This window comes from Sorex araneus, chromosome X (genome assembly GCF_027595985.1).
Source record: "Sorex araneus isolate mSorAra2 chromosome X, mSorAra2.pri, whole genome shotgun sequence".
Taxonomy (NCBI): domain Eukaryota; kingdom Metazoa; phylum Chordata; class Mammalia; order Eulipotyphla; family Soricidae; genus Sorex; species Sorex araneus.
In genome coordinates, this window is record NC_073313.1 from 316,103,187 (window position 1) to 316,130,463 (window position 27,277).

Sequence of the window (27,277 nt, forward strand, 5' to 3'; positions counted from 1 at the left end):
GTGGAGAATACTATTCTCTGATACTACTAACCTCCTGTTCATTTGGTCACAAAGAAATAAATAAGTTCTGCACACCACCAGTTCATCGCACCTGGACACTAAGATAAACACATTATGTAGAAGAAACATTGTAATTATCCCTACGAATGACAGAGAGGAACTTCCATAATAACAGAAAAGGAAGTAATTGAGCAAATCAGGAAATGGTTTCTACAAACATGCCAGTTTCTAGACACTGCTGACAACCTAGTACTTATTTCTATCATTCCCATCTGGCTTCCAGTTGCCTACAGTAACTTGCTCCAGGACTTTATAGGGAGTTGTCGTATCTTTTATAAGGTTCAGTGTGAAAAACTGTACCTTATAAAATCTTACCCTACTCCATAAATACATCTCCCAAGAAGTAAACCCCTAGGAGCAGAAGTTAAGGAAGTCTGACAATCTGTGTTGGTTAGAAAACAGAGTGCAGATAGGGCCCTAAGACCATAACACTCTGTTCCCTAGTTACTATAATGATCAGGTACAAAGGCCTTCACCTGGCACTCAGAATTTGACATCAAAATATCAAACCAAACTTTCAAAAAAAAACCCCACAAAATATCTCTGCTAATCATTAATATAAGTCCTTAAGGGTGATCTCCCTTAGTAATTTTCATCTTTGCCCAGAGCAACCTCCACGTCTCTTCCATAGCCTCCTCCCTTCAAGGCCCAATTTGAGATCACCAGGACTGGAGAGCATGTAGCCCGAAGGGCACTTTCCTTCTACACAGTTGACCTGTTTGATCCCTGTACCCCAGATGGTTCTCCAAGCACCACCAGGATTTATTCCTGGGCACAGGGCCTGTAGTAAGGTCTGACTACCACCAGGTATACCAAAAACAAAACAAAAACAAAAAACAATTCAGGATCACCTTCTTCATGTATCTTTGACTTAAAGGACTGTGTCTCCTCGGAACCCACCTAGCATATAAACATTCATTTAGCAGCTTAGTACACATATATGCCATCTTGGGGGCGGGAGGAGTGTTAAATAGAACAATTTTTATTTATTTATTTTTGACTCTTTTATTGGGATACCAGGGTTTACAGTACTGTTAATCATACATACATCATTCCAAAACCACATCCACCATCACTCACTACTTTCCTTTTTTTATCCCACATGAGATACTCTCTTTTTTTCCTTTGTTAGAAGTGGTGATACCTACACAGATATAGATGAATTGAGCTAATCTCCTGAAATTACACAAAATCATAAATCAATGACTATAAATCTTAAAAATTTTATGGGATCATTCTTTTCTAAGCCATTTTAAAGTTTGCATGAAATAGGCAAATCCTACAAATGTTTATTTTAGTAAGACTAAAGAGAACTAAAAAAAAAGTTAAAGGGGAGAATCTGAATAGGCTCCTATAAAAATATGTTTTATCCTTAGAGAGGCAATATTGGCTTTATGTTAGAAAATAGCATATTACAGATACTGCTTAAGTGTCTGCATTAATAATAACCTAATCAAGAATATTCATATGAATGAGACACTAATTTGCTATTGAATGTGTATAAAATTCTTTTGCAGACTAGGAGTAAACATTCCTTTCTTAATCTAGTAGAGGGCAACCATAAGTGCCATGAGTGCTATTATCAATACCATACTAAGTGCTGAGGAGTTTGTCTTGCCTTTGAAAAGAAACTTATTTCATGCTTCCTACATAATTGATTTCAAGGCTATGAATTCCCTAACTGTTGCCTGTCCATGAAGCTGTTCCTTCAAATCCATATGACAATCTAGCTGAGTAAAATATTCTTGCTGAAGTGTTTACTTCATTGAGTTTTTACACTATCTCCTTTCAATCTCCTCTGGCTCATATTGTGTCATTTGATAGACCTGCTGTGAACTTGGTGGAATTTCCCTTGTATGTAAGTTCCTTTATTTTTTCAAATTTTAAAAAAAATTTCAAGCACTATGAATTGCAAATTTCTTCATAGTTGGGTTTTTTATATACAATGTCCTATCACCAATCCTGCTAGCAGTGTCAACTTCTCTCTAGGTTCCCAAGTTTCCTCTCCTACTCCCTCCCCCGCAGCCCGCCATCTTGACAGGCACTTCTTAAATTTGGTTATTAAAGTTTGGATCTCAGAAGTTTCTTATTTGATCTTGATGTTTTCAATAGTCTCTCTTTGTCTTTTTGTTTTGTCATTCTGAGAACAATGTGTTCTGGAGTCTTCCTGGTAGAGTCTGTTTTCACTGAGATCCTTTGGGCTTCTTTGGTCAACCATATTAACTCTGCTCTGGGAAATTCTTAACTATGATTTCTTAAACATGGATTCTACATAAAATTTGCCTTTATCATCCTCAGGGACTCCAAAAATTCTCCAACTGTTCCTCTTGAATTCATTCCATAGTATTTTAGTGTGCTGTTTGAGACCTTTTTCCATCTTCTGTTATTTTCTAAAAGTTTCCACCAACATATCTTGGAGCTTCTTGATCTTTCCCTCAACTGCTGTTATTCTACTGCTTATTCCTCCCTCCTACCACCTCCCTCCTCTTCCTCCTCCTTATTCTCTTCTCCTTCTCCTTCTTCTTCTATCACCTGCCATACTCTGTGTTTCTGTCATTTATGCTTATAGTTTTCTCATTTGGGCTTTCATATTTTCTTGTGCTTTACTGACTACTTGTACCATTGTTTCTTTGAACTCATTAAAAATTATAAGCACAAATTAAGGTCATTTTCTGAAGATTTAAGAGTTGATGGTGTTGGTTGAGCCTGTTATTGTCTTTGTTCTTTGAAGTTGGTGGGATTCTATGTACCTTTCCCATTGGTTTTTCAGCTTCCTGCTATCCTGAGATGGAATCTTTGTAGATCAACCCCCTTGGAGACTCTGATGGATTAGTCTAGGAGTTGTTCTTTTCCTTACCTATCTTCACTCAGTGACAGGAAGTCTAATTATGCACAGCGTGAAATTTGCTGGTTAGAGCGTTCATGCTTTGGGAGACATGGCACTGGGCCCATTGATGTGGCGGCAGTTGAATATGGAGGCTGCTGGGACCGACCTGGAAGGGAGGGTGTTTGCCTCTTCTCCTTCGGGTAGCACTGTAGCACTGTCGTCCCGTTGTTCATCTCAGTTTGCTTGAGCAGGCAGCATAGTGTCTCTGTTGTGAGATTTGTTGTTACTGTTTTTGGCATATTGAATACGCCACGGGTCGCTTGCCAGGCTCTGCTGTGCGGGTGGGATACTCTCAGTAGCTTGCCCGTCTCTCTGAGAGGGACGGAGGAATCGAACTTGGGTCAGCCGTGTGCAAGGCAAAAGCCCTACCTGCTGTGCTATCGCTGCAGTCCCTCCTTCAGGTAAAATCACTAATTTTTTGTTGTTGCTGTTTTATTTGGGGGCCACACCCAGGGCTTACTGTGCTCAGGGCCTTGTGCTCAGAGATCATTACTGATGGTGCTGGGGGACTATATGCAGTGCTGGGGATCAAACTGGGGTGAGTCCCGTGCAAGATAAGCACCTTAATGTACTCTCTCTTCATCACTGATTTCTTAAGGACAGGATCTTTTTTAGCTAAATAAGGTTTGAATCAGGTGTGAAATAGAGTGAAGTCTCTATATAATGCATGTTCAATGAACATTTCCTAATTGATGATTATTAAACTCCTGTCAGGCAGGAGTTGAGAGCTTGAGTTGGTGGAAGGAAAATGTGCTGAGTCCTGGAATGGCGAGAAGACTTAACACTGTATGGACTCCAGAGTGAGCACCCTCTGAGAATAAGCCAAACTGATAAACAGTCTAGAAAAAATCCTGGAACTCTGAGAATACCAACTCAGAGTTGGTAAATTTTCAGATACTGCTAAATTGTTTGAAGTATTTAACTTAAGAAGTTGACCAGGAGAGAGTGAGTCCACCTTATACTTTCTCTCAAAGTAATCACATGATTAGCTCTTTCTATTTAACTTGCATTGCCAAGTACTTCTTGAAATAATCTTGAAAGGTAGAAAGGGAAGTCATTAAAGATCAAGAAATACTCCTAGATATTTCAGCATAGTATACATTTCTTTTTAGGCATCTGTACTCCTTTACAAGATGGCTCTTTTTCATTTATGACTCCAGAAAATGTTGTCTGCAGAGCTTCTAATTCTACAAATATTGAAATCTTCCTTGCTGGTAATATTAATCCTTGCAAACTCCTCTGATTTGATTTTTTTTGGATTGGGAAAACACCAATAAATATCAAGTAGTGAGTTCAGGGGTCCTGTCTCCCAGCAATTCTCAGCCAACCAGGCCAATGGTCAGTCTAGAACTTAAGTGTATGGTACCGCTTGAGCCTAGGAGTCTCTGTTCTTAGTTAAATACCTTTAAAATGCAAAACTAGCCCTTGGATCCTATTGGCTCTGGGAAACCCAGATTCACACTCAGGGCATTGGGTCTTTCAGACCCCTTAAACCAAGCCAGAGGTACCCAAAGTTACTACCCATCTTTCATCAGCAATGCATGCAAATTTACATCACCAACCTCACGTGCCCATCAGTGATTTAGTGACACTTTAGTCGCTAAGTCAAAGCCCACTTAAATTGATAAATCACTGTCCTTCAGGCACGGAATTCTGTGCTCTTCTAAACTTTCATGGCTGTCAACATCAGGGATTGCTATTTTTCTTTTTCCTTTTGGTTTTTAGGCACAGCTGGCTGCACTCAGGTATCACCCTTGTGGCAGGGATCAGTGGACTATGTGGGGGTGCGGAGGTTTGAAACCAGATGGGCCACGTGCCAGACAAGCTCCTTAGTCCCAGTCCTAGATCCTGGCCCAGCTTTCTAGCTTTTCACAGAACCTGGGAACCTGGATGGGTACCTCCTGCGGGGTTCCACCTACCAAAGGAAGCTGCATTTCCTCCTGGACTCTGTAACCTTAAACGAGACTTCGGCCCTACAGCTAAGATTCGTTTTCACCTCTTCATGAACAGACATAAAACACTTCTAGACTTCATAGGTATGATAAAGGGACCCAAGATGCGTCCAAGGCAAATTTCTGGGGGAACTTCCTCCTTTTTTTTTAAGCCTTCTCTGGAATACCTTGCCGCCTAATTATGCGAGCCTGTTGCATAGCACGACTAGGTAAAATTTGAAAAAAGAAAAAAAACAAAAAACATTGAAATGCCGGTTCGGGACGCTGGACCCTTACTGGAGGTCCTCAAGGTAGCGCAACCCAAAACTCAGCCGCTCACAGGGCCCAGGCGGCGCTTCGGAAATGGGAGGAGCTCCGGTGAGCTTGGGAGGCGGGACGTGGTGTCCTGGCAACGGCCCCGGCGGTTGGCCAGGCGGCCTGCGGCGACGGCCAATCACCGGGCGCCCTGCAAACGCTCGTCTCCACGACTGCGGCTGCGCGGGAGATTCGAATTGGCGGCGGCTCCTAGGCCGGCGCGGAGCCGGCGGCAGTGGTCCCACTTGCCATGGACAACCCGGAGAATGTCTTTCGGTACGTGTCGCCCAGGTGGGGTGGGGTCGACGCGGGGGCACAGACCTCGAGTCCAGGCGGCTGCGGGGCTGGGGTCCCCGGGCTCGGGGCCGGCCCGCCCGGACCTGCCCCCTCTGGCCTGGCCTTGGCCTGGTCGCCCGGCTCCGCGTTCACCGTCCCCGCGGGGCCCGGGACCCCCGGTGGGAAATGCTGGGGGCTGGCGGGGCGGGGGGGGGGGGGGTCTTGCGAGCCGTGTCCCCACTGCTGCCCGCCCGCATCGCGGCGCGCCTGCACCCGGCGGCGACCGCGCTGGCAGTTTGGGGAGAAATCGGGCGAATTGGGAGACGCGCCGAGCTCGTGTTTCTGTCTGTGTACGGAACCGATTCTGGGCTCATCGCTGTCCTGAAAGTACCAAAGAGTTCGAACCCAGAGGAGACGCCGGAAGCCCTGTGTAGGTCTCACGACAGATCTGCAAAGCCTTTTTTTTCCCCTTGAAATTTTCTGCTCCTGGGCCCGAGCAATTGTTCAGCCCGGAAGCCGCTGGACAATCAATCAGTCCCTGCTCACGGCTAGGTCGGTTCGACCGATCGATCCCCTCTACTCCATAGGATCCCCCGAATCCGGCCCAGAGTGAGCCCTGAGCTCCGCCGGATGTGCTTCCACCCCCTCCAAAACCAGAATTCTACTCCAGAAGGGGGAAGAGTTTCAAAAGTGCTCTCGCTCTTAGCCTGGGCTTTTAAAGTCCGTGAATAACAAACACTTCAGGTGCGGGAAGAGCTGTGCTAGGGTATTTAGTGCCACCCTACTAAAACTTGTTAAAATGTTGTAGCAGTGTTTATGGATCCCATACCTTTTTCATGATGACTTAAGTGACTCATCCTGCATTGTCTTTAAAGCTTTTAGGGGAGGAGTATAACTGGTTTGTTCTTTTTACCAAATCTTGTTCTTTGGACTCAGAAGAGGGAGAGCAAACTCAGGGAGGTCAAAACAATAATCTGTTACTTCAAGACTTTTTTAATTTATAAGTCCTAAAGGACCTCACTTTTACAAGGGAAAGTGGTATCTCCTCCCTCTTAAAAGGGAAATGTGGTATCTCTGACTTAGATTTGTAAAAAGTAATTTGCTTTATTAAATGGAGTGCTTTAGTATTTGCAGTGTATCTAGACCATTATACTGAGGAAAAGTTGGTTGGTAATGCAGATATGAAATTTTAGTGGGTGATCTCTATTTCCTGAGAAACATGCATTGTAGGGACTTACCTGCTATGAAGCATGAGAAGGAGATTTCCACTTTTCAGAAATGAAAGTATTCACTGAGATCTATGCCTAACTCTTCTTTCAACCACTCTAGCTTATTTTTTCATGTGTTTCTTTTTGCAAATATAATGCATATAAAATATCTCATGTGTATATTTTGGTATTTGATATTAATATATCTACATTATATACTTGTTTATAGTTCTTGCCTTTATGTCACATAAAATGTGGCAGAGTGTAGGGGACCATATGGGATGCTGGGGATCAAACCCGGGTCGGATGCGTGCAAGGCAAATGCCCTACCCACTGTGCTATCGCTCCAGCCCAAGTTATGCATTCTTAATGAGATCAGTTGTAAAATTCCTTAGCTTGTAACTGGTTTCATTTGTGTACTGAGATGACAGAAGGAACGGTTGTTTTTAAATCCTGTTCTCCAAAAATCACGTGATTTCATTGAAAACCTTCAGGTTTTAATTGGACTCTCACAAGGGAAGTATACAGTTCCAGTGAGTGATTCCCATAGCCTCTTCTGGGACTTGTTTAAGCTTTCTAACTGCTTTCCCTCTCCTGTTTTTACTCCCCAGCCCTTTCTGTACTTGGAGTGAAGAATCAACTTTCTGAATGAAAATCAGAACTTGTCACCTCTGCTCTTAAAGAGCATAAATAGTTCAGCCCTCTTAAATAGCTGCAGGGCTCACCCCTCAGGCTGTGTGGAAAATAGGAAATCTTGTCACTTAATTACACCTTTTCCCTTTGTTTTGTTTTCTTTGTCACCAGACATCATTTTACTTCTGTTTTTTGTATTTTGGTTTTTGTTTACTCCACATGTCCCTGCAAGTTCCCTGCAGAGAACTTTATTTACATTGGCTATTTTTTCACTGAAGCTGTGGTGGATGTGTGGAAGTAGGGACAGCTTGTGAGTGATGGTCACTAGTTTGGGAGCGACACCTCCAGGAGTGTTCTACGGAGACCCTTAGGGTGTCTTGGGCTGGCTCACTTCAATTCACCAGTCTCAGTCTCGTCTCAGCCAGTTTCCTCAGAGTAAGGAAGGTTTGTTTTATTAGGAGGAGCAAAAGATTTCTGATCTGTCACTCTGGTACTGGGCTCAAACCCAGGGCTCCACACATGCAAGGCCAGAGCCCTACTGCTGAGCTGCGTTAGGGCGGTGCTGAGCCCAGCCTTCATCCTGGCTGTGCCGCCTCGGATAGGTATTTGTTCCTGGAAGAAACACAGACCAATTCTCAGTTTCCTGAGCATCTCTGAGTGAATGCTCTTTCAATATTTATAGATCATTTAAATCGCGCTTCTTAACTTTCTCTGTAAGATATACAGATGATAAAGATAGCATACACAGAACTCATACCTTAGGAATTATCACTAATAGCTCATCTGCTTATTTTGCTCTTTTCTAGGATGTTTGAAACCCATATGCAGAGCTATAAGGGTGATGACCCACTTGGAGAATGGGAAAGGTCTGCATTTATTTTATTTTCTCCCTTTCAAATCAATGATGTGTTGCCCTGGAAACTAATATTCTCCATATTTTCTCTAGTTACATGCGCTGGATAGAAGAAAATTTTCCTGAGAATAATGAGTACCTGACAATTTCATTAGAACGTTTAATGAAAGAATTTTTAGACAAGAAGAAATACCACAGTGACCCGAGATTTATCAATTACTGTTTAAAATTTGTAAGTATACTTCCAGATGTATAGTCAGCTCTATAGTCATGTTATATTTTTGCTTCCTCTCCACTCCTCTCCCTCCAACACTGATATTATTGTTGGCTTTTGTTTTAATTTCTTTTATTTTTAGTCATGTGTATGCTAAAAGTTATATGATCAGCGATATTTATTATGGAATCTTTGGATTCTCAGAAACTAAACTTGGTACTGAAAGGAGATAAATGATTCAGGTCAGACTTTATTTTTTATTTTTTAATTTAGCATTTTTGTTGTTGTTGTTGTTCTGGGACCATAATCAGCTGTGCTCAGGGATCACTCCTGGCAGGGCTCAGGGGACTATCTGGAGTGCTGGGGACTAAACCTGGAGAGACTGTATGCAAAAAGTCAAGTGCCTGATCTGCTGTATTATCTCTCTGGCCCCTTACTTTTTCCCTCTCAGATTAAAATATTGCTGTTTTATCATGGGTTTATAGCACTAAGTAAATTTTAGCAGGACAGTTTCACTTTGGTTAGACTTGAATGGTTTAGTTTCTTCAGTTTTGAAATTAAGAGTTGAGGGCACAGCTCTTGATAAAATCATCAGTGCCCTGGGGTAGGGTACATGGATTTCTCACTAAACTACGAAACACTAGGATTCACAGCATCCTTCAGAACCTGCACAAGGTCAGAGTAAGACGAAAGTAATTTTTTATTTAAAAGGGTTACATTGGAGCCCACCCTGGTGGGAAGTAGTATGGGTAACATGGGGGACGTTAGATGGAGGGAAGGGAAGCACCTAACTTTCTGATTTGCAGCTAGAAACCTCCAGATGCCCGACCCAGAAGCATGGGCGATGGCAGCCCCTGAGGACGCACTCTGGGACAGACTCACCAGCAGGTCCCCTGTTCTCTTGCCTGCTCTGTGTTTCTGTAGGCTGAATGCAACAGTGACCGCCAACAGTTTTTTGAATTTCTGTACAACCATGGCATTGGGACCCTGTCATCCCCTCTGTACCTCGCCTGGGCTGGGCACCTAGAAGGCCAAGGGCAGCTGCAGCATGCCAGCGCTGTCTTCCGGAGAGGAATTCAAAACCAAGCCGAACCCCGGGAGCTGCTCCAGCAACAGTACAGGTAGATCAGATCCCAGGGCTCAGACCCTCCCAGCCGAACGCAGATGGGTGCTGTCGTCAGCTCATGAGAAAGTTAGGGCACAGACTGGAGAGTAGGGCAGAGGACAATCTGGGTTCAAAACCCAGGCACTGCATATGATCTCCCCGCACCCGTTCCCCTTCCGCGCGCGCGCGCGCGCGCACACACACACACACACACACACACACACACACACACACACACACACACCACACACACCCTACAGGAGTGAGCCTGAGCACTGCCTGGTGTAGCCTAGAGCAATAGCAAATAAAATACTGTGATCTATCTAGAGAACTACTTGTCATTGATTACTGTTTCAATTTCCTTGATAGTGTTACGTCTATTCAGGTATTCCAAATCTTCTTGGTTCAGCCTTGGGAGGTTATAGGAACTCAGGAATATATCCATTTCTTCTAGGCTCTCTTGTTTTGTGGCATACAGACTTTCAAAGTAATCTCTGATGATCTTTTAAATTTCTTTGGTTTCTGTTGTGATGTCCCCCTTTTTCATATCTGATGTAGTTTATTAGGGTTCTCTCTCTCTCTTTCTTTGTGAGTCTTGTTAGTGGTTTATCAATCTTGTTTATTTTTTCAAAGTACTAGCTTTTGGTTTCATTGTTCCTTTGGATTGTCTTGTGGGGATCCAGCTCGTTGATTTCTGTTCTAAGTTTTATTATTTCTTTCCTTGTGCCTGGTTTCAGCTCCTTCTGTTGGTCATTTTCTAAGATCTCAAGCTGTGAAGTCAAGTTATTTGTGTGGGTCCTTTCTTCCTTCCTGAGAAACGCTTGCAGAGCTATAAATTTTTCCCTTAGCACTGCTTTAGCTGCGTCCCACAAGTTCTGGTAGCTTGTGTCTTTATTTTCATTTGTTTCCAGGAATCTTTTGATTTCTTCCTTGATTTCCTCTCTGACCCACTCGTTCAAAACATCAAGCTGTTTAATTTCCAGGTGTTTGATTTGATTTTCCGTTTCTGTATATGATTAACTTCTGTCTTCAATGCATTGTGGTCTAAAAAGATAGTTGATACAATTTCTATCTTCCTGATACTATTGAGGTATGTTTTGTAGCCCAGCATATGGTTGATCTTGGAAAATTCCATGTTCACTGGACAAGAATGTGTATTCGGTTTGGGGGGGATGAAAAGCCCTGTATACATCTATTAGCCCTCTTCCATTTCTTCCTTCAGAGCCAGTACCTCCTTGCTGAGTTTTAGTCTTGTTGATCTATTCAGAAGTGATAAGGTGGTATTGAAGTCTTGACTACTGTTGTGTTGCTACCAATATCCTCCTTGAAGTCTATTAGCAGTTGTTTTAAGTATTTTACTGGCCCCTCATTGGCTGCATATATATTTAGGAGTGTGATTTCTTCCTGATGTACATCACTATATCACTGTATCACTGTCATCCCATTGATCATCGATTTGTTTGAGCGGGCCCAGTAACATCTCTATTCATCCTAGCCCTGAAATTTTAGCAGCCTCTCTTTACTCGTCCTTCCCCATGGTGCCGCATTAGAGGCTCTCCAGGGTCAGGGGAATGAGACCCATCATTGTTACTGTATTTGGCATATGAATACGTCACAGGAGCTTGCCAGGCTCTCCCCCATGCAGCCAGTAAACTCTCGGTAGCTTGCCAGGTTCTCCAAGAGGGAGAACTAGGCTATCAGATGTCACGTAGCCACACCCTGATGTACATATCCCTTGGTAATTAAAAAATGCCCTTCATGGTCCCTTCTAATCTTTTTCAGCCTGAAATCTGTGTTGTTGGATACTAGTATGGCCACCCCAGCTTTTTTGAGAGAGGTTTTTGCTTGAAGGATTGTTTTCCATTCTTTGACTTTGAGTCTGCATTTGCTCTGACTATTCAGATGTGTATCTTGTAGGCAGCACAATGTTGCCTTCAGGTTTTTAATCTATTTTGCCACTCTGTGTCATTTAATTAGTGCATTTAGACCATTGACATTGAGAGAGATTATTGTCACAAGGTTTTGTGTCATCTTTCTGTTAAACTTTGTTGTGCTTGTGGGGTTTGTCTTGCCTTAGAGTAGCCCCTTCAATCCTTCTTTTAAGTTTGGTTTTGAATCTATGAAGTTCTTGAAATTACATGAAATAGTGTATCGTTCCTTTGAGTCTGAGTAAGAGCCTAGCCAGATAAGGTATTCTTGTTGAAGTGTTCATTGAGTTTTTTCACTATATCCCACCACTGTCTCCAGGCTTGGACAGTTTTCTCTGATAAGTCTGCTGTAAATCTAAGGGATGCTCCTTTGTATAATTTCTTTTTTTGCCCTTGCTGCATGCAGTATTGTGTCTCTGTGGTTTTCATCATTCTATGATATGCCTTGGAGGCTTTTAATTAGGGTCTCTTTTAGCTGGTACTCTTTGGGTTTCTTGGATCTGGATGCTTGTATTCTCCAGCTCTGGGAACTTATCAGCAATTATATCTTTAACTGTTACTACTTCATTGGGGTTGCCTCCCTGTCCTTCTGATACTGCAATGATTCTTATATTTTTCCTCATAAAATTATCCCCTAGGTCTCTTACTCACCCTTGAACTATTTTGAGATCTTTTTCCCATTGTCTGTTGTTGTCACGCTTTTTTGTTAGTGGAGCGATAGCACAGTGGTAGGGCATTCGCCTTGCATGAGGCCAACCGGTGTTCGATTCCTCCGCCCCTCTCGGAGAGCCCGGCAAGCTACCGAGAGTATTGCATCCACATGGCAAAGCCTGGCAGGCTACCTGTGGTGTACTTGATATGCCGAAAACAGTAACAATAAGTCTGACAATGAGAGACATTACTGTTGCCCGCTCTAGCAAATCAATGAGCAACGGGATGACAGTGAGTTTTTTGTTTCAGGGTCACATCGGTGATGCTTAGGGGTTACTTATGGCTCTGCACCTAAGAATTACTCCTGGTGATACTTGGAGGACCATATGGGATGCTGGGAATTGAACCCAGGTCCATCATATGCAAGGCAAACACCATACCCACTGTACTATCAACCTGGCCCTTAGAATTCTATTTTTCAAGTCTCTTCTAACACTCATGCTCTTTTACTAAAATTTTCAAGTTGGCATTAAAAAAATGAGTATAACAAAACTGCATTTATCTGTCATTGTTAATCATTGTTGTGTTTTCTCTGCTAAAGGGTTTACAGAAAATCCCAAAACAAAATATTTTACCCCAAACACCTAAATATTTGTAATTTGTTGAAAAACCTTGCATCATTTTAATGTCTAACTACATGTTCTTTAATATCATAGTTTTAACTACAATTCTTTACTGTCGTGTCATATTTAGTCATATCTCAGTATGTTATCCTTTTTATTAAACAAGTAGTGCTTAATAAAAGGATTTCTTGAATTGAGAACCACAGGATTTAGCTACATTGCATTTGGTTTACACTTACTTATTGATCTCTCTACGCTGTGTACTCTAGTCATACTGTGCCAGTGTATCAGGCTTGGAAGGCATGCATTAGATGTTGCTTTAAAGAGGTGCCCTGAGATTTAGAATTTAGAAGTCATCTCAGTGTAAGCAGTAATACATCTGCCTTTTGCTAAGGTAGCAAATATCTGTGGCTTTGTTTCCTTCTTTTAAACATTGTAAGTTTTATGTTTTTAAATCTATTGAATATCTTAAATAGGAGGTTCAAACACCTAGTGGTGACATTCACACAAGATTGACACCCACAGAGAAATAGAGTACAATTACTGTGGATTTGAGAAGTAATAGCATAAACTAGCGTGAGGGAAGAATTTTTCTAATTGGAGTGTACTGACATGATGATATTCCCAGAGCTTTGAAAAATTTTAAGCAACTATAAAAATCAACTTTACTTTGGTCTTGGTCTTTGATAATTGTATAAACTGTTTGTCATTTTTAGTTTTCACTTAAATCCAAATATATATTAACCTGTAAGACTGTAATCTAAATTTATGCCTTTCTACCATCCTTTAGGTTATTTCAGACACGCCTCGCTGAAGCTCATTTGCCAGCTCAAGGTAAAGGCACATTTCCCAAATGTCGCAGTTTATTCAGTCTCCGAGCTGCACTGCTTTTTCTTTTTCCTTCTTCTTCCAAGCAAATCATGGGTGGAGTGGTAGCTCAGTAGTCAGGGTTACGTGCTTTGCATGTGCTAAGACCCAAGTTCAAACCCCAGCACCATATGCCCAACAGGCTCTGATGGTTCCCTGTGCCACAGGGCCCCGGACAGTTCTGCATCCCTGAGCAGAGCACTGACCCACCCGTGGTCAGGCTGAGTATCACCAGGAATGATCCTCTCCCCCTCCCCCTGCCCCCAAAGGGCCTGTGAGTATTGCTTGTGAGATATCCTTCCACATAGCAAATCTGGGCTGGGGGTGGACCTTGGTGGTAGAGTGTTTGTCTCACAGGTGTGAAGCTGTGGGTTGACCCCCTGCACGAATGATTCTGTTGTCTTAGGTAATGGGGACACTCCCATAGTAATGCCTGTTAAATAGTCCTGAGAGCAGGGATTTTGGATTTGGAAAGACTTTGAAGAACTTTGAAAGAGTAATCACAAGAAAAACATGCTGGTTTTGTATATATTTTGAATTTTAAAAAATATCTTGCATGCGGCCAACCTGGGTTTGATTCCTCTGTCCCTCTCAGAGAGCCCGGCAAGCTACAGAGTATCCCACCCGCATGGCAGAGCCTGGCAAGCTACCCGTGGCGTATTCCATATGCCCAAAACAGTAACAATAAGTCTCACAATGGAGACATTACTGGTGCCCACTCGAGCAAATCTATGAACAAATGGGATGAAAAAATATCAGAATTGGGGTGGGAGCAAGAGTACAGTGGGTGGGGCATTTGCCTTGCACATGGCTGACCCAGGTTTGATCCCTTGCTTTCCATATGGTCCCCCAAGCACTGCCAGGAGTAACTTATAAGTGCAAAGCCAGGGATAACCCCTGAGCGTTGTTGGATGTGGCCCTAAAACCAGAAAACAAAGAAACAAAATTGATAAAAATAGAGGGCACTACTCCTGGAGTTTGAATTGAATTATATGTATCCAATATCTAATACTTTTAGAGAAATGTCATATTTTTTCTTAGAAATAAATATTACATTTTAGCAGTAGGCATCTTCTCCTCTGTTGTTTTAAACAGGATGTTTAACTTATATTTATTTTATGTCTTTCTTGGGCATCTTGAATTGGTAAGAAAATTATCTTGTTTTGTTTTTGAGTCACACCCAGCAGTGTTTAGGGCCTAACCCTGGCTCTGCACTCAAGCTCACTCCTAGTGATGCTCAGAGGAACCATATGAGGTGCCGGGGATCGAACCCAGATCATCTGTTTGTAAGGCGAGTGCCTTCTATTGCTCTAGCCCCAAGCAAATTATCTTTATATTTCTCCTGTCTAAAAAGTATAGGGCAACACCCAAAAGGAGAGAGAACAAAGGGGAATGCCCTGCCACAGAGGCAGGGTGGGGTGGTGGGGGTTGGGATGGGGGTGGTGAGAGGGATACTGGGATCATTGGTGGAGGTGAATGGGCACTGGTGGAGGGATGGGTAAACGATCACTATATGGGTGAAATGCAAACACAAAAGTTCATAAGTTTGTAACTGTACATCACAGTGACTCTTTAATTAAAAAATTTTTAAAAAGTGTAGGGGTTTTTGTTGTTGATTTATTTTTGATTATAGTTTTTAATTGAATCACAGTGAGATACACAGTTACAAAGTTGTTCATGATAGGGTTTCAGTCATACAATGTTCCCAACACCTGTCCTTTCACCAGTGAACATTTCTTATCACTTATGTAGTCAGTTAAAAGTGTTTTGACTTCCTTTCCTGAGAGAATGGGGTTATTTCTTACTTACTGCAGGATCAGAAGACTAGCTCTAATAATTTTATCTAGTATGATTTTTCTAGCATTTCTCTTTTCCATTCCCCTATAGCCAGGGCATTGGCACCTCTGCAGAGTAATCAAATTTTAAACAGAACAGTGACGTCAAAATCAAATCCAGAGAATGGCTCAGACTGCTGCCCTAAGAACCAGGTATGAACAATGTTTCTGGGACATTGGAAAATGGTTGCCTCAAGATTTCATTTCACTCACTAACTTGTTTGTTTGCTTTTGGTTTTTGAGCCACACCCAGTGGTTGCTTGGTGGTGGGGTGGGATGTCACTGCTGCTAGGGGACCACTTGGGGGCCATGCAGTGCAGGCGCTGTGCCCGGGCCCTCTGCATGCAGGGCATACCTTCTGGCTCCCTCTCTCCCTGGCCCCAGATTTGAACAGCTATATTTTTGTTTGTTTTTGTTTTGGGGTCCATACTCAGCAGTGCACGGCTTACTGGGCTCAGGGATCATCCAGGCAGGGTTTAGGGGACCTTGTGGGGTCCTGGGGATCGAACCCAGGTTAGCTGTTTGCAAGGCAAACACCTTGCCCCTGATCTATCTCTCCAGTCCCTCAAGCACTTACATATTTGTGAAGAATTGGGCTCCAGGTTTCTTTTTTTTTTTCTTAGATGAATAATTTTTCACTTGTCCAAAGATAACCCAGTTGTCTATTCTTCTTTTTAAAAAAAATTTTTTTTTTTAATTTTTATTAGTAAATCACTGTGGGGGTACAGTTACAAACTTATGAACTTTCATGTTTGGATTTGATTTACATCCCTCCACCAGTGCCCATTCTCCTCCACCAATGTTCCCAGTATCCCTCCCCCCACCACCATCCCACCCTGTCTCTGCGGCAGGGCATTCCCTTTTGTTCTCTCTCCTGTTGGATGTTGTAGTTTGCAATAGAGGTATTGAGTGGCCATCATGTTCGGTCTATAGTCCACTTTTGGTATGCGGCTTTCAACCCAAGTGGGTCCTCCCAATATTCTCTACTAAGTGTTCCCTTCTCTGTCTCTGCTGCCTTTAACCACAGCATGTGAGGCCAGTTTCCAAGCTGTGGGGCAGACCTCCTGGTTCTAATCTCTACTACTCTTGGATGTTAGTGTCTCATTCTGCTACTTTATATTCCACATATGAGTGCGATCTTTCTATGTCTGTCTCTTTCTTTCTGACTCATTCCACTCAACATAACACTCTCCATGTTGATTCACTTATAGGCAGATTTCATGACTTCATCTTTTCTAACAGCTGTATAGTATTCCATTGTGTAGATGTAACAAAGTTTCTTTAACCAGTCATCTGTTTTTGGGCACTTCGGTTTATTCCAGATTTTGGCTATTGTAAATAGTGCTGCAATGAACATAGAAATGCAGATGTCATTTCTACTGTACCTTTTTGCCTCTCCGGGGTATATTCCCAGGAGTGGAATTGCTGGGTCAAATGGGAGCTCAATTTCTAGTTTTTTGAGAATTGGCCATATTGTTTTCCAAAAGGGCTGAACCAGTTGGCATTCCCACCAGCAGTGAAGGAGAGTCCCTTTCTCCCCACATCCATGCCAATACCGGCTGTATTTGTTTTTTTGGATGTGGTCCAGTCTCTGTGGTGTGAGATGGTATCTCATTGTTGTTTTGATCTGCATCTCCCTAATAATTAGTGATGTAGAGCATTTTCTCATGTGCCTCTCAGCCATTCGGATTTCTTCTTTGGAAAAGTTGCTGTTCATTTCATCACCCCATTTTTTGATCGGGTTGGCAGTTTTCTTCTTGTGGAGTTCAACCAGTGCCTTGTATATCCTTGATATCAACCCCTTATCAGATGGGTATTGGGTAAATATCCTTTCCCATTTTGTAGACTGTCTTTGTACTTTGGTCACTATTTCTTTTGAGGTGTAGAAGCTTCTTAGTTTGAGATAGTCCCATTTATTTATCTCTGTTTTCACTTGCTTGGCCACTGGTGTGTCATCTTTGATGATACTGTTGGCTTCAATGTCGTGGAGGGTTTTGCTGACCTTGTCTTCAATGTACCTTATGGATTGTGGTCTGATGTTGAGGTCCTTAATCCATTTTGATGTGACTTTTGTACATTGTGATAGGTGGAGATCTGGGGCTCTGGGTTTCTTGTCATTTTACATACACTGATATTCTTTTTCTCTCTCTCTAGGGTTCAGAACTTTCTGGAGTTCCATCTTCAGCTTGTGATGCAGAGTCAAAAAGGCAAGTCTTATCAGTGCAGTCATGTCTTCCTTAGTTCCCTTAAGATTTGCCATTGGGGATCGTGCTATTGTGAATAATGTATTTTTCCTTTTTATAGAGACCAAAGGGTGATCATGATTTCCAAATCTGGATACTCTGTACCCCCATCCTCAACAGCCAACGCTGATGTTCAGCAAGTTGTAATGTATTGCAAGGAGAAGCTTATCCGAGGAGATTCAGAATTTTCCTTTGAAGAATTGAGAGCACAGAAATATAGCCAGCGGAGAAAGCATGAACAATGGGGTACTTGCACTGACATTTGAGATAATCTGATTTCATTTAAAATAAGTATCATTCTGAGTAGTTACCATTTTTTCATCGATTGTTGATCAGAGAAGCTGCAAAAGAAAGTATACAATAGGGGCTAGAGAGATAGTAAAGCAGGTAGGGTGCTTGCCTCACACACGTCCATCCTGGGTTCGATCCCCAGCACTCCATAAGCTCCCCCAAACCAGTCAGGAGCGATTCCTGAATATTGAGCCAGAAGTGAGCCCTGAGCACTGACAGGTGAGGCCCCCAAACCAACATAATATTTTTTTTTTAAAGTCTGCACTCATGAGAGATTTGAACTACTATGTTAATAACTCTAGACCTTTGGTCAGATATTTATACTGTGACAGGGTTAAATGAAATTTGGAACTGGAGTAAAGAATTTTATAAAATGTTCTGCTGTTGACATTCCCTGAAGGAGTCATGCCAGGACCATATATTGATTGTACCAGATTTTGTTCCCTGCAGGGAAAGCACTGTTGATACCACTTGTGGTTGTCCCCATGCAGCATGGACCCCAGTGAGCGTTGTTCCGTTAAGGGCTGAATTATTTGGAATCCAGTCAGTCTGTTGCTCTCTCTTAACTGTTTATCATTTCCCAGCCTGTCAACAACTGAGAGATTAAGCAGGTGATAGTTCTAGAGGATTGAGTTTGAACCATAGACTCGGGAGAATTTTCTTTGACACAATATGAACTGAAGTTACAGCAACAGTGTATATGTGGTTCAGTTATGTTAACTAGTGGTCAGTTTAACCTTTTAGTGCCCTGGACTCTGATTTCTTCTCAGAAAACACCTAGGGATTTATTTTTATTTATTTATTTTTAGATTTTGTTTGTTTTGTGTTTGGGGGCCTCACCTGGCAGTGCTCAGGGCTTACTCTTGGCTTTGCACTGATGGATCACTCTTGGTGGGGTTTGGGTGACCATTTGGAGAGCCAGGTTTCAAACCTGGACCAGCCACATACAGAACAAACCCCCCACTCAGTGTAGTATTGCTTCCTCCTTGCTCTTGGAGATTATATTCTAGAAAAACTTGATTTCCAAGTGAGTTACATGGTCATTGTTTCGATAAGTGTTTAGACTACTATGAACTTTTGAAATGTTTTTCTTATTAAACATGAAGTTTTGATAACTTGAAAGTAATTGTGATTACATAATTAAAAGGTAATTCCCACCGGGACCAGAGTCCACTGGGCCCAGCAAGTAGAGCACTCACCTTGCACAAATTCAGTCCCTGGCATCCCATGTGGTCCCCTGAGCATCACCAGCTATACCCCCCCAACCCCAAAAAAGAAAATGGCCATTTCCATTCTAATAACCTAACACACATGGAAAAAATAGTAAAAATTAAATTAAGTATTTGAAAAAAAAATTTTTTTTGATAACTTGAATATAAACTAGCTTGCTAACCAATTTTTTTGTTTTTCCTAAAGTAAATGAAGACGAACAATACATGAAAGAAAAAGAAGCCAACGCTTTTGAAGAACAGCTACTGAAACAGAAAATGGATGAGCTTCACAAGAAGTTGCTTCTAGTAGTAGAGCCATCCTGTGAGAACCCGGGCAGGAAACCTCTCCAGGAAAGGTCTGAGGTGTGTACCTGCTCTTCTCTGATGCCGTCCCATTGATTTCTGTGTCCACTTTCCCTCCCTCACTGTGGTGATGTCTGGGAGTTACACACCAGCTTGCTCGCACACTGAGCCCCAGTGGCCAGGGCGGGGAGCACTCCCTCAGTCCTGGTGCTCCTACACTGTCTGGGTCAGGTCTGGTTGGGGCTCATTGTGACACTCATGCATTTGTCTGCGAGGGGGTGACTTCTGGCTCCATCAGTACGCGGCTTCTGGTTGTGGTGCTCCCTGGGAGGGCAGGTGGCGCTCCCACGATCTTGCTGCAATGCTGCAAGCACTTGGCTCTGACCTGGGGACTGCACATTCTTCTCCCAGTACTGGGCATCCCAAACTCAGAGCTGCCTGCCTGCTGTTGATACTGGTGGGCTTGGTACCTTGGTACCTTGGTGTACATTTCCCACCACCCATGCCCCCTGTTTGTCTACCACCATCCCCCAACACCCCATCCCCCAGCACCCAACCCCCAGCCTCCCTCTAAGGGAGGCACTTTCCTTCTTGCTCTCTCTCCTTTTCCTTTTGTGCATTCTGGTTTGCAATACAGGTGCTAAGAGGTCATGGTGTTTGTTCAGGGCATTTGGTATTTTTATGAGGATGGTAAGGCTGGAGTAGCTTTCCAATTGGGTGGCAGCTTTGGGGTGTGGATGTGACTGCCAAGGCTTCCAGAAGTACAGGGAGGTGGGGGGAGGTAGCTCATCCTGACCCCAAGAAAACCTGCAGAATTCAGTCACAAAACCCGCATACCCAGATTTTCAACAGATTATATCTCAGTGAGGTCAGTCCTGAGACAGTGGAGTCAGGCTGGGGGCCGGGTATAGCAGTGATTTTGGATTGTGGAAGCAAGCAGCTGCTGGGGGCTCTTCTTGGGTGGGCACAGTTACCCGACCCCTCCAATTTACCCCAATCTGTTTAGTCATGCACAGGTCTGAGATTACTGTGACTTTTGATCTCTTTCAAGATTTATTTGTGAGTCTCTGAAGTAAGACCAGTAAATGAGCTTGTATAGCTGAGTCGGAAGTGATTTGTGGACGTGGCTCCCATATACCTAACTTTTGGCTGTTTAATTTCTTGGTAAACTTGGCCCCAAGTTGTTGGGGTCCAACCAAAGGTATCAGGAATCCTGAAGGCACCATCAGGCTGCTGATGCACTCGCTCTGCAGGTGCAGGTTGGGGATGAGCTTTTTATGTGTCTCCATCTGTCTGTGGAATGGAGTTTCAGGTGATGCCCTAGGTATTTGATGATTTCTTACCATCTGTGAGGATCTTTTATGAAATTTTTATGTTTTCATTAACAACACAAGTGTATAGCTACAGTATAAATATTTGTAAGTAGGAAAGCGAAGATTTGAAGGTAAGAGCGTCATATCCTCCCCTTCCGAGCATGTTTCTGTGGTACTTATTGCAGTTGACTGTCACATTTTCATTTAAGAGAAAGTGAGGACTAAGGTCCCCCCCACTCCCACCACTGCCTGCCCTTTTTGTCCCTTTTGTTGTTGTCTTTGTCGCAGTGTCAGGGCCTTGCCCTCTTCATTTCTGTGCCCACACGAGTGTGGTTGCCGTGAGCCAGAACTTGGCACTTGTGGCTCTGATGGCCACATTGGCACTCTGGGGGGTCAAACTCCCAGCCTCCCTCGTGCAGGGCAGCTGCTCTCCCACTAGTCTTTCCAGTGGGAATAACACCAGTATGAGCAATTGATAACATTGATGTGTAGGACTTTTCACAAAATTAAGGAAATGACACAGTTCATCACTGTATCATTGTATCACTGTCATCCCTTTGCTCATCAATTCGTTCGAGTGGGCACCAGTAACGTCTCATTGAGAGACTTATTGTTACTGTTTTTGGCATATCCAATACGCACGGGTAGCTTGCCAGGCTCTGCTGCGCGGGCTTGATACTCTCGGTAGCTTGCCGGGCTCTCCGATAGGGGCGAAGGATTCAAACTCGGGTCGGCCGCGTGAAAGGCGAATGCCCAACCTCTGTGCTATCGCTCCAGCCCCGACACAGTTCATAAATGCTATAATACTTGGAGATGGGTGTTCAGTGGCTGAAAGTATGAGCTCCTGGATGTGTCTCGTTAGAAGCTACAAAAGCAAGTTGGAAAAGACAGCTCAGAGATCAGAGGCGTAAGGACCCAATTTCCCTTCCCAGTACTGTATGCCCTGAGCATAGCCCTGGTAGCCCTGCTGCGCCCTAGCATGGAACCAGCCCACCCAGAGCTGCCCCACAAAAGGACTGTAAATGCATCCCTTGTGTAGAGTGATCTGGTTGCTCTTGACTGTTCATTTCAGAATCGCCGAAGAGGGCTCTTCCAAAGGCAGATGCCAATCTTTGAAAACCTCTCATACCCACTTTTGGTGGGGTCTGTACACTGGTAAAGGGACAGGTGTTGGAACATTACATGACAGAAACCAAATCATGAACAACTTTGGAATATATCTCACTGTGATTCAATTAAAAAATAAAAATTTATTTTTTAAAGAAAGAAAAGGAGAGAAAAGAAAAGCTCTCATACCACTTGGAAAAGGGGTAGTATCCTGGGTGTCATGTCTTTGTTTCTCTGTTTGCTTGCCTCTAAAGGTTCATCCAGCATGTCTGGGGTTGAGCACTGGCTCCCAGCAGGAACTGAGAATTCCACCCCTTCCTGCCTTCAGTCAACAGACAGCCAACGTCACGGAAGAGAAACCTCAAGAGGAAACTCCTGCCCTACCTCTTCACCCAAATGTTGTCACCCCAGCCATCAGCCAGAGTATTGCTCCTCCTGTCCCTTTGCCCTCCCAGCTTGTGCCGCAACCTGTATTTGTAGGAACCAGCAAAGATGCCAAGTAAGTAGAAGGTTTTAGCAAAATTGGGGTTGGGAGAACCCTCATAGAATTTTTTCCATATCTGCTGGATCCAGAGGTGTTGCTTTACCTTTTTGCCCTCATGGTCCCTGAGAGTTTCTGGAGAACAATGCATTGTGGAAATGGACTCATCACAACAAAAGTGGCCCTTTCCCATTGCATGATGGGGGATCTGCATTGGCCACCCAGTCTTGGCATTATAGCCTGTGTAATGGGATCAGTTGAAAATGGTGAACACTTAGACTATCCTACTACATATAAGAATGATTATTGTGGTATGCAAATACAGACTCGCTGAGTCGAGAAAATATTTAGTAGTTGGCCAAGAATCCTTTTTCTCAAAGGAGTTAAAGGAAAATTGAAACATTTCATTTACTTATTCTAGAAATATACTAAACCTGGCAGTTTCCCCTTATTCTAGCAACAGACTTACGTTTGCTGGTCTTCACTGCATTCCTTTATTGAGAGTTAGTTGGTCACAGTAGATCTCTCTTCCAGATGTGTGAATGAAAGTACTCGTGAATTCAAACCGGAGAGCAGAACAGAGGTAAAAGAAGGTAATGTTTCATTCTAAGTGTATTTCTGGCCTGGTTAGCCAGGTCTCAGAGATCTGATTGGTGACTGTGGTTCATGAGGCCTTCCAGTCTTCATGAACTTGGGTGCTCGCTTTCTGGTTCTTAGGATACAGTGGCCCCGGCAGCCCCACCTCACTTTGCAAATAGAATTCCCCTTGCCAGCCATATCTTATTATTTAGAATACTCTGGAAGCATGATAAGTGAACACTTTTAAGGTCTCAGCAGAGCCATACAAGTCATCTTGAATATCTTCAGAGGTGGGGGAGATTAGTTAAGAGTCTAATTAGGAGTTTTTGGTGCTGTTTGGTGGTACTTTTTGTTAGAGGCATTGGAATCTAGGTGAGATTTATAAATCCACTAAGGCACACAGATTGAGACTCACTTTCTTTCGACCCCATTTGACCATGTGACCCTTCTCATTGACAGCTGCTACTCCAGACATCTGAGACACACCTTTCACCTGGCCTCACCTCACACCAGTTTCCAGCCAGACACCAGCACAGCTAGCTGGGGTGCAGAGAGGGCCCAGAACAACACACAGAAAGCGATGTTTGAGTGAGAGCCCAGGAAGGGAACTATTCCTCAGACAGAAGCTTTCCCTGTGTTTTCTCAGCACAGCGCTGGGGCCCCAGAGGAAAGAGATAAGGTCTGGGCAACTTGGGCCCCGCTTGTGCCCCTGCCCGGACCTAGCTAAGTCAGACGGGACGGTCAGTCCTAAGATTTTCAGTGTGACTCTTTTTTTTTTTTTTTTTTTTGGGTCACACTCGGCGATGCTCAGGGGTTACTCTGGCTCTGCACTCAGGAATTACTCCTGGCGGTGCTCAGGGGACCATATGGGATGCTGGGAGTCAGACCCAGCTAGCCACGTGCAAGGCAAACACCCTAGCTCCTCAGTGTGACTCTTTTTTTGTTTTTTCTTTCTTCTGTTTTTTTGGGGGGGTCACACCCGGCGATGCACAGGGGTTACTCCTGGCTCATGCACTAAGGAATTACTTTTGTCGGTGCTCGGGGGACTATATGGGATGCTGGGAATCGAACCCGGGTCGGCCGCGTGCAAGGCAAATGCCCTGCCTGCTGTGCTATTGCTCCAGCCCCTCAGTGTGACTCTTGAGTGGGTTCTTGGGGGCAGTGCAGCCAAGGGTGCTACTGGGGTATAATCTTAGACCAGGACCTCAGGACTGGGCTTTTACACTTTTCTTTCTATAAAAAGGGATTTTTGCTGTACCCTTTCCCCAAACCCTTGGGACGATTGTGCGAAGATGACATTTAATAAGCAATAATAGGAAAACACTGTGATGACGTGCTTTGTGAGCATCCCCCACACCACAGAGACGTCTCCATGTGACCGGGTCCAGTCTGTTCTAGAAGTAGATCGACGTGTACCCTCTCAGGAGGGCGGTTTCCCAGTCCCTAATTGCATTTTGTCCTCATGTTCTTAAAAGGCCGAGAAGCGCACAAGATTGCCAACCCAAGTTCCTTTCACACGACTCCAAACACGTCCCTGGGGACGGTCCAGGCCACGCCCTCCAAGGTGCAGCCCTCGCCCACCGTGCACACGAAGGAAGCGCTTGGTAAAGGCTCTGCGTGAAAGGGCGGTGGGGGGGGGGGCGGCAGCTCCCCGCTCTGGCCCCTCCGGCCTGCAGCTCTCCGTCCTTTGCAGGTTTCATCATGAACGTGTTTCAGGCTCCTACGCTGCCTGACATTTCTGGTGACAAAGATGAGTGGCCTGCTCTTGACCAAAGCGAGGATGCCTTTGAAGCCCAGTTCCAAAGTAAGGACAGTTGGCGTCAGAGCCATCGGATACGTCAGCTTTGTGGTTGTTTGGCACAGGAGGGCCCTTTGGAGGCCTTGGGCCCAGAGCACAGGGATTCTTCCTTCCTTCTAGAAAGGGGGAGGAACTCTGAGTGTGTCACTGCGCCTGGCAGCAATAGCACTGTGTGACGAGCGTGAGGACCCCGTGCCCTGTGTGTGGCAGGGGCCTGAGGCCTGTGACCGGGGTGTGGTTTCTTCATCTCAGTGCAGAGTAACTTCCTCATTCCCTAGCATCGGAAATCTGATGCCAGTTCCTTGCTCCAAGCTTCTAAGCTGATAGTCTACTTTCTTGTTCACAGTTTAACAATCACATACAAGTAAATGTGTTTTCCCTATTGTGAGGATTTAATGCGCTTTTTTCCCCCCTCCCTCTGTCACAGAAAATGCGAGGTCTTCTGAAGCTTGGGGAGTCAATAAGATTATGTCTTCCATGTCATTGGCTTTTTCTGTGTTTGAAGATGGGAACAAAGAGAATTATGGGTAAGAAGAATCTCAGTTAAAACCACACTGAAAAGTCACACTATCCTAGGAATGTGGGCTGCTGATGAGGTTCCTGGGATACATGGGGGCGAGGCAGTGAGGATCAAAGGGTCTGCGTCCAGCCCCCCGGTGCCCTTGCTGGGCTGAGGAGAAGGGCCCCGAGACAGTGATTGGCACTTGAGGACCAGTCTCCCACAACAGAGGTACTCAGTAAGGACATGGCCGAGTTCCGAGTGATCCGAGAATACTGACCCGGGCTGGCATGAAGCTCTATTAGATGTGGATGAACTCACCAGAACAGAGGCCCATAGAGTGGCTGTTAATATTTGCAGGATTAGAGTATCCAAATAGTAAGTGGTTTCTGTCGTTGGGGGAAGTGCATGTGTATAGTGGAAGGGAGTAAATTAAAGAGCCCTCTCTGGGGAAGGTGCTGGGAAAGGATCAGGAGTATTCCCTGTAGCAGTTTTAAGCAGTGGAAAACGAGGTCAGTGTGAATTCAAGGTATCCCAGTGTAGAATAGATTACTATGAGAGAGGAAACAGACAGGGCCTGCTGACCCTCAGAGTGAAACTTCATAGCCAGGTCAAGCTCTAGAAACAAAGAAAATGGACAGCTTCCGTGTCACATGCTGGGTTGGGGGCAGAGGGGTGTTGGTTTTGGACTGAGCTCCGCCCAGTGGTCCTTGGGTCACTCCTATCAGTACTCAAGACCAAAGATGGAACCGAGGCCGACTACAGGCAGAGCTTGTATCCAAACTATTCAGCTCTCAGTAACCTAAGCCCCAGGACATTCTGTTGGCCAGAGCTCTTTTTCTGGATCCCGAAACCTTTGTTTGTCATCACTCATACACACAAAGCATGCTCTCTACGTCTGAGCTCTCTCTCCAGCCTGCTAAAACTGTGAACTCTATAATAGGAATTTCCGCACTTTTCACCATCACATAAGGAACTAGATGATCTACTTTTACATGCATATTCAAGTTAATCTGATTTACTACAACTGTTGTAAAGGTAAGGAATAAATGGACTGATGCTAACTGAATGGGATAAGCAGAGAATGTTTCTGACCGTTAGTGAAGAGGTAGCACTTATTTTTTCAGCATATTAACTATGTATAATTTTACCAATCTTGCCTTAGATTACCACAACCTAAAAATAAAACTGTAGGAGCCAGGACCTTTGGAGAGCGCTCTGTAAGCAGTTTTCCTTCAAAGCCAAATGTAAGTAAGTTTTGGCTTTGTTTGCAAAATGTTACTTACAAACCTTTCCCCTTCATTTTAGCAAATGATTTTGCCAACAAATGAAAGAGGATAGGTGAAACCATGCAAAAAATCCACAGTGTTGAGTACCTGTCATGTGCCAGGCACTATGCGAAATACAGACACAAACAAAACAATTAATTAAAATGATTGATAACATTTTTGCCCTCAAAGATCCTTCCCTTAGGAACCAATGAGGGGAAAGATATTTTTTCCCTAGACCTAAGAAGTAAGACCAGGGCAAGGGGGAAAAAACTAGGATGAGCCTGGAGGAGCTTATAGTGGAGAAAATAAGAAAGGAAAATTTCTTTTGTTTGTTTTTTAAAGAAAAAATACGGGCATAACAGAAGAACATAGGAGCCCACCTAAAGAAGCCAATGGATAATTTGAGCAAGAAAATAAATAGAATAAGATAGTATTAGGTTATAGCCCCTCCCCCCAAGTATTCATACCAGTAAAAAGTAAAATGGGAGAGAAGGGACAAAACTTCCTTATTCCATGCAGTGTAGATTGACAGCAGAGAATAAATGTTTCAGGAAAGCTCCACAGATAGAAAATCAGTGAATGAAATTTTAAGACAAAATGGTATTTGTATAGGCTCTTAAGTAGCACTGTAGCACTGTTGTCCCGTTGTTCATCGATTTGCTCCAGCAGGCACTAGTAACGTCTCCATTGTGAGACTTGTTACTGTTTTTGGCATATCAAATATGCCACGGGTAGCTTGCCAGGCTTTGCCGTGTGGGTGGGATACTCTCAGTAGCCTACCAGGCTCTCCAAGAG

The 27,277-nt window shown here is 43.8% G+C and overlaps 1 protein-coding gene across 2 annotated transcripts in view; it reads left to right on the forward strand.

Moving 5' to 3' along the window:
* The first annotated feature begins 5,443 nt into the window (after positions 1–5,443).
* The window catches only part of BUB1 (BUB1 mitotic checkpoint serine/threonine kinase), a 33,000-nt gene continuing 11,166 nt past the window's right edge, over positions 5,444–27,277 (forward strand). For both annotated transcript variants that reach the window (XM_055121654.1, XM_055121653.1), the window contains exons 1-15: positions 5,444–5,469; positions 8,117–8,176; positions 8,257–8,395; positions 9,302–9,498; positions 13,475–13,518; positions 15,439–15,539; positions 17,541–17,593; positions 17,691–17,875; positions 19,337–19,494; positions 22,109–22,353; positions 22,870–22,928; positions 24,390–24,518; positions 24,608–24,718; positions 25,140–25,239; positions 26,377–26,458. In XM_055121654.1, the coding sequence (XP_054977629.1) occupies positions 5,444–5,469; positions 8,117–8,176; positions 8,257–8,395; positions 9,302–9,498; positions 13,475–13,518; positions 15,439–15,539; positions 17,541–17,593; positions 17,691–17,875; positions 19,337–19,494; positions 22,109–22,353; positions 22,870–22,928; positions 24,390–24,518; positions 24,608–24,718; positions 25,140–25,239; positions 26,377–26,458 (1,689 nt within the window). The remainder of the gene's footprint in view (positions 5,470–8,116; positions 8,177–8,256; positions 8,396–9,301; positions 9,499–13,474; positions 13,519–15,438; positions 15,540–17,540; positions 17,594–17,690; positions 17,876–19,336; positions 19,495–22,108; positions 22,354–22,869; positions 22,929–24,389; positions 24,519–24,607; positions 24,719–25,139; positions 25,240–26,376; positions 26,459–27,277) is intronic.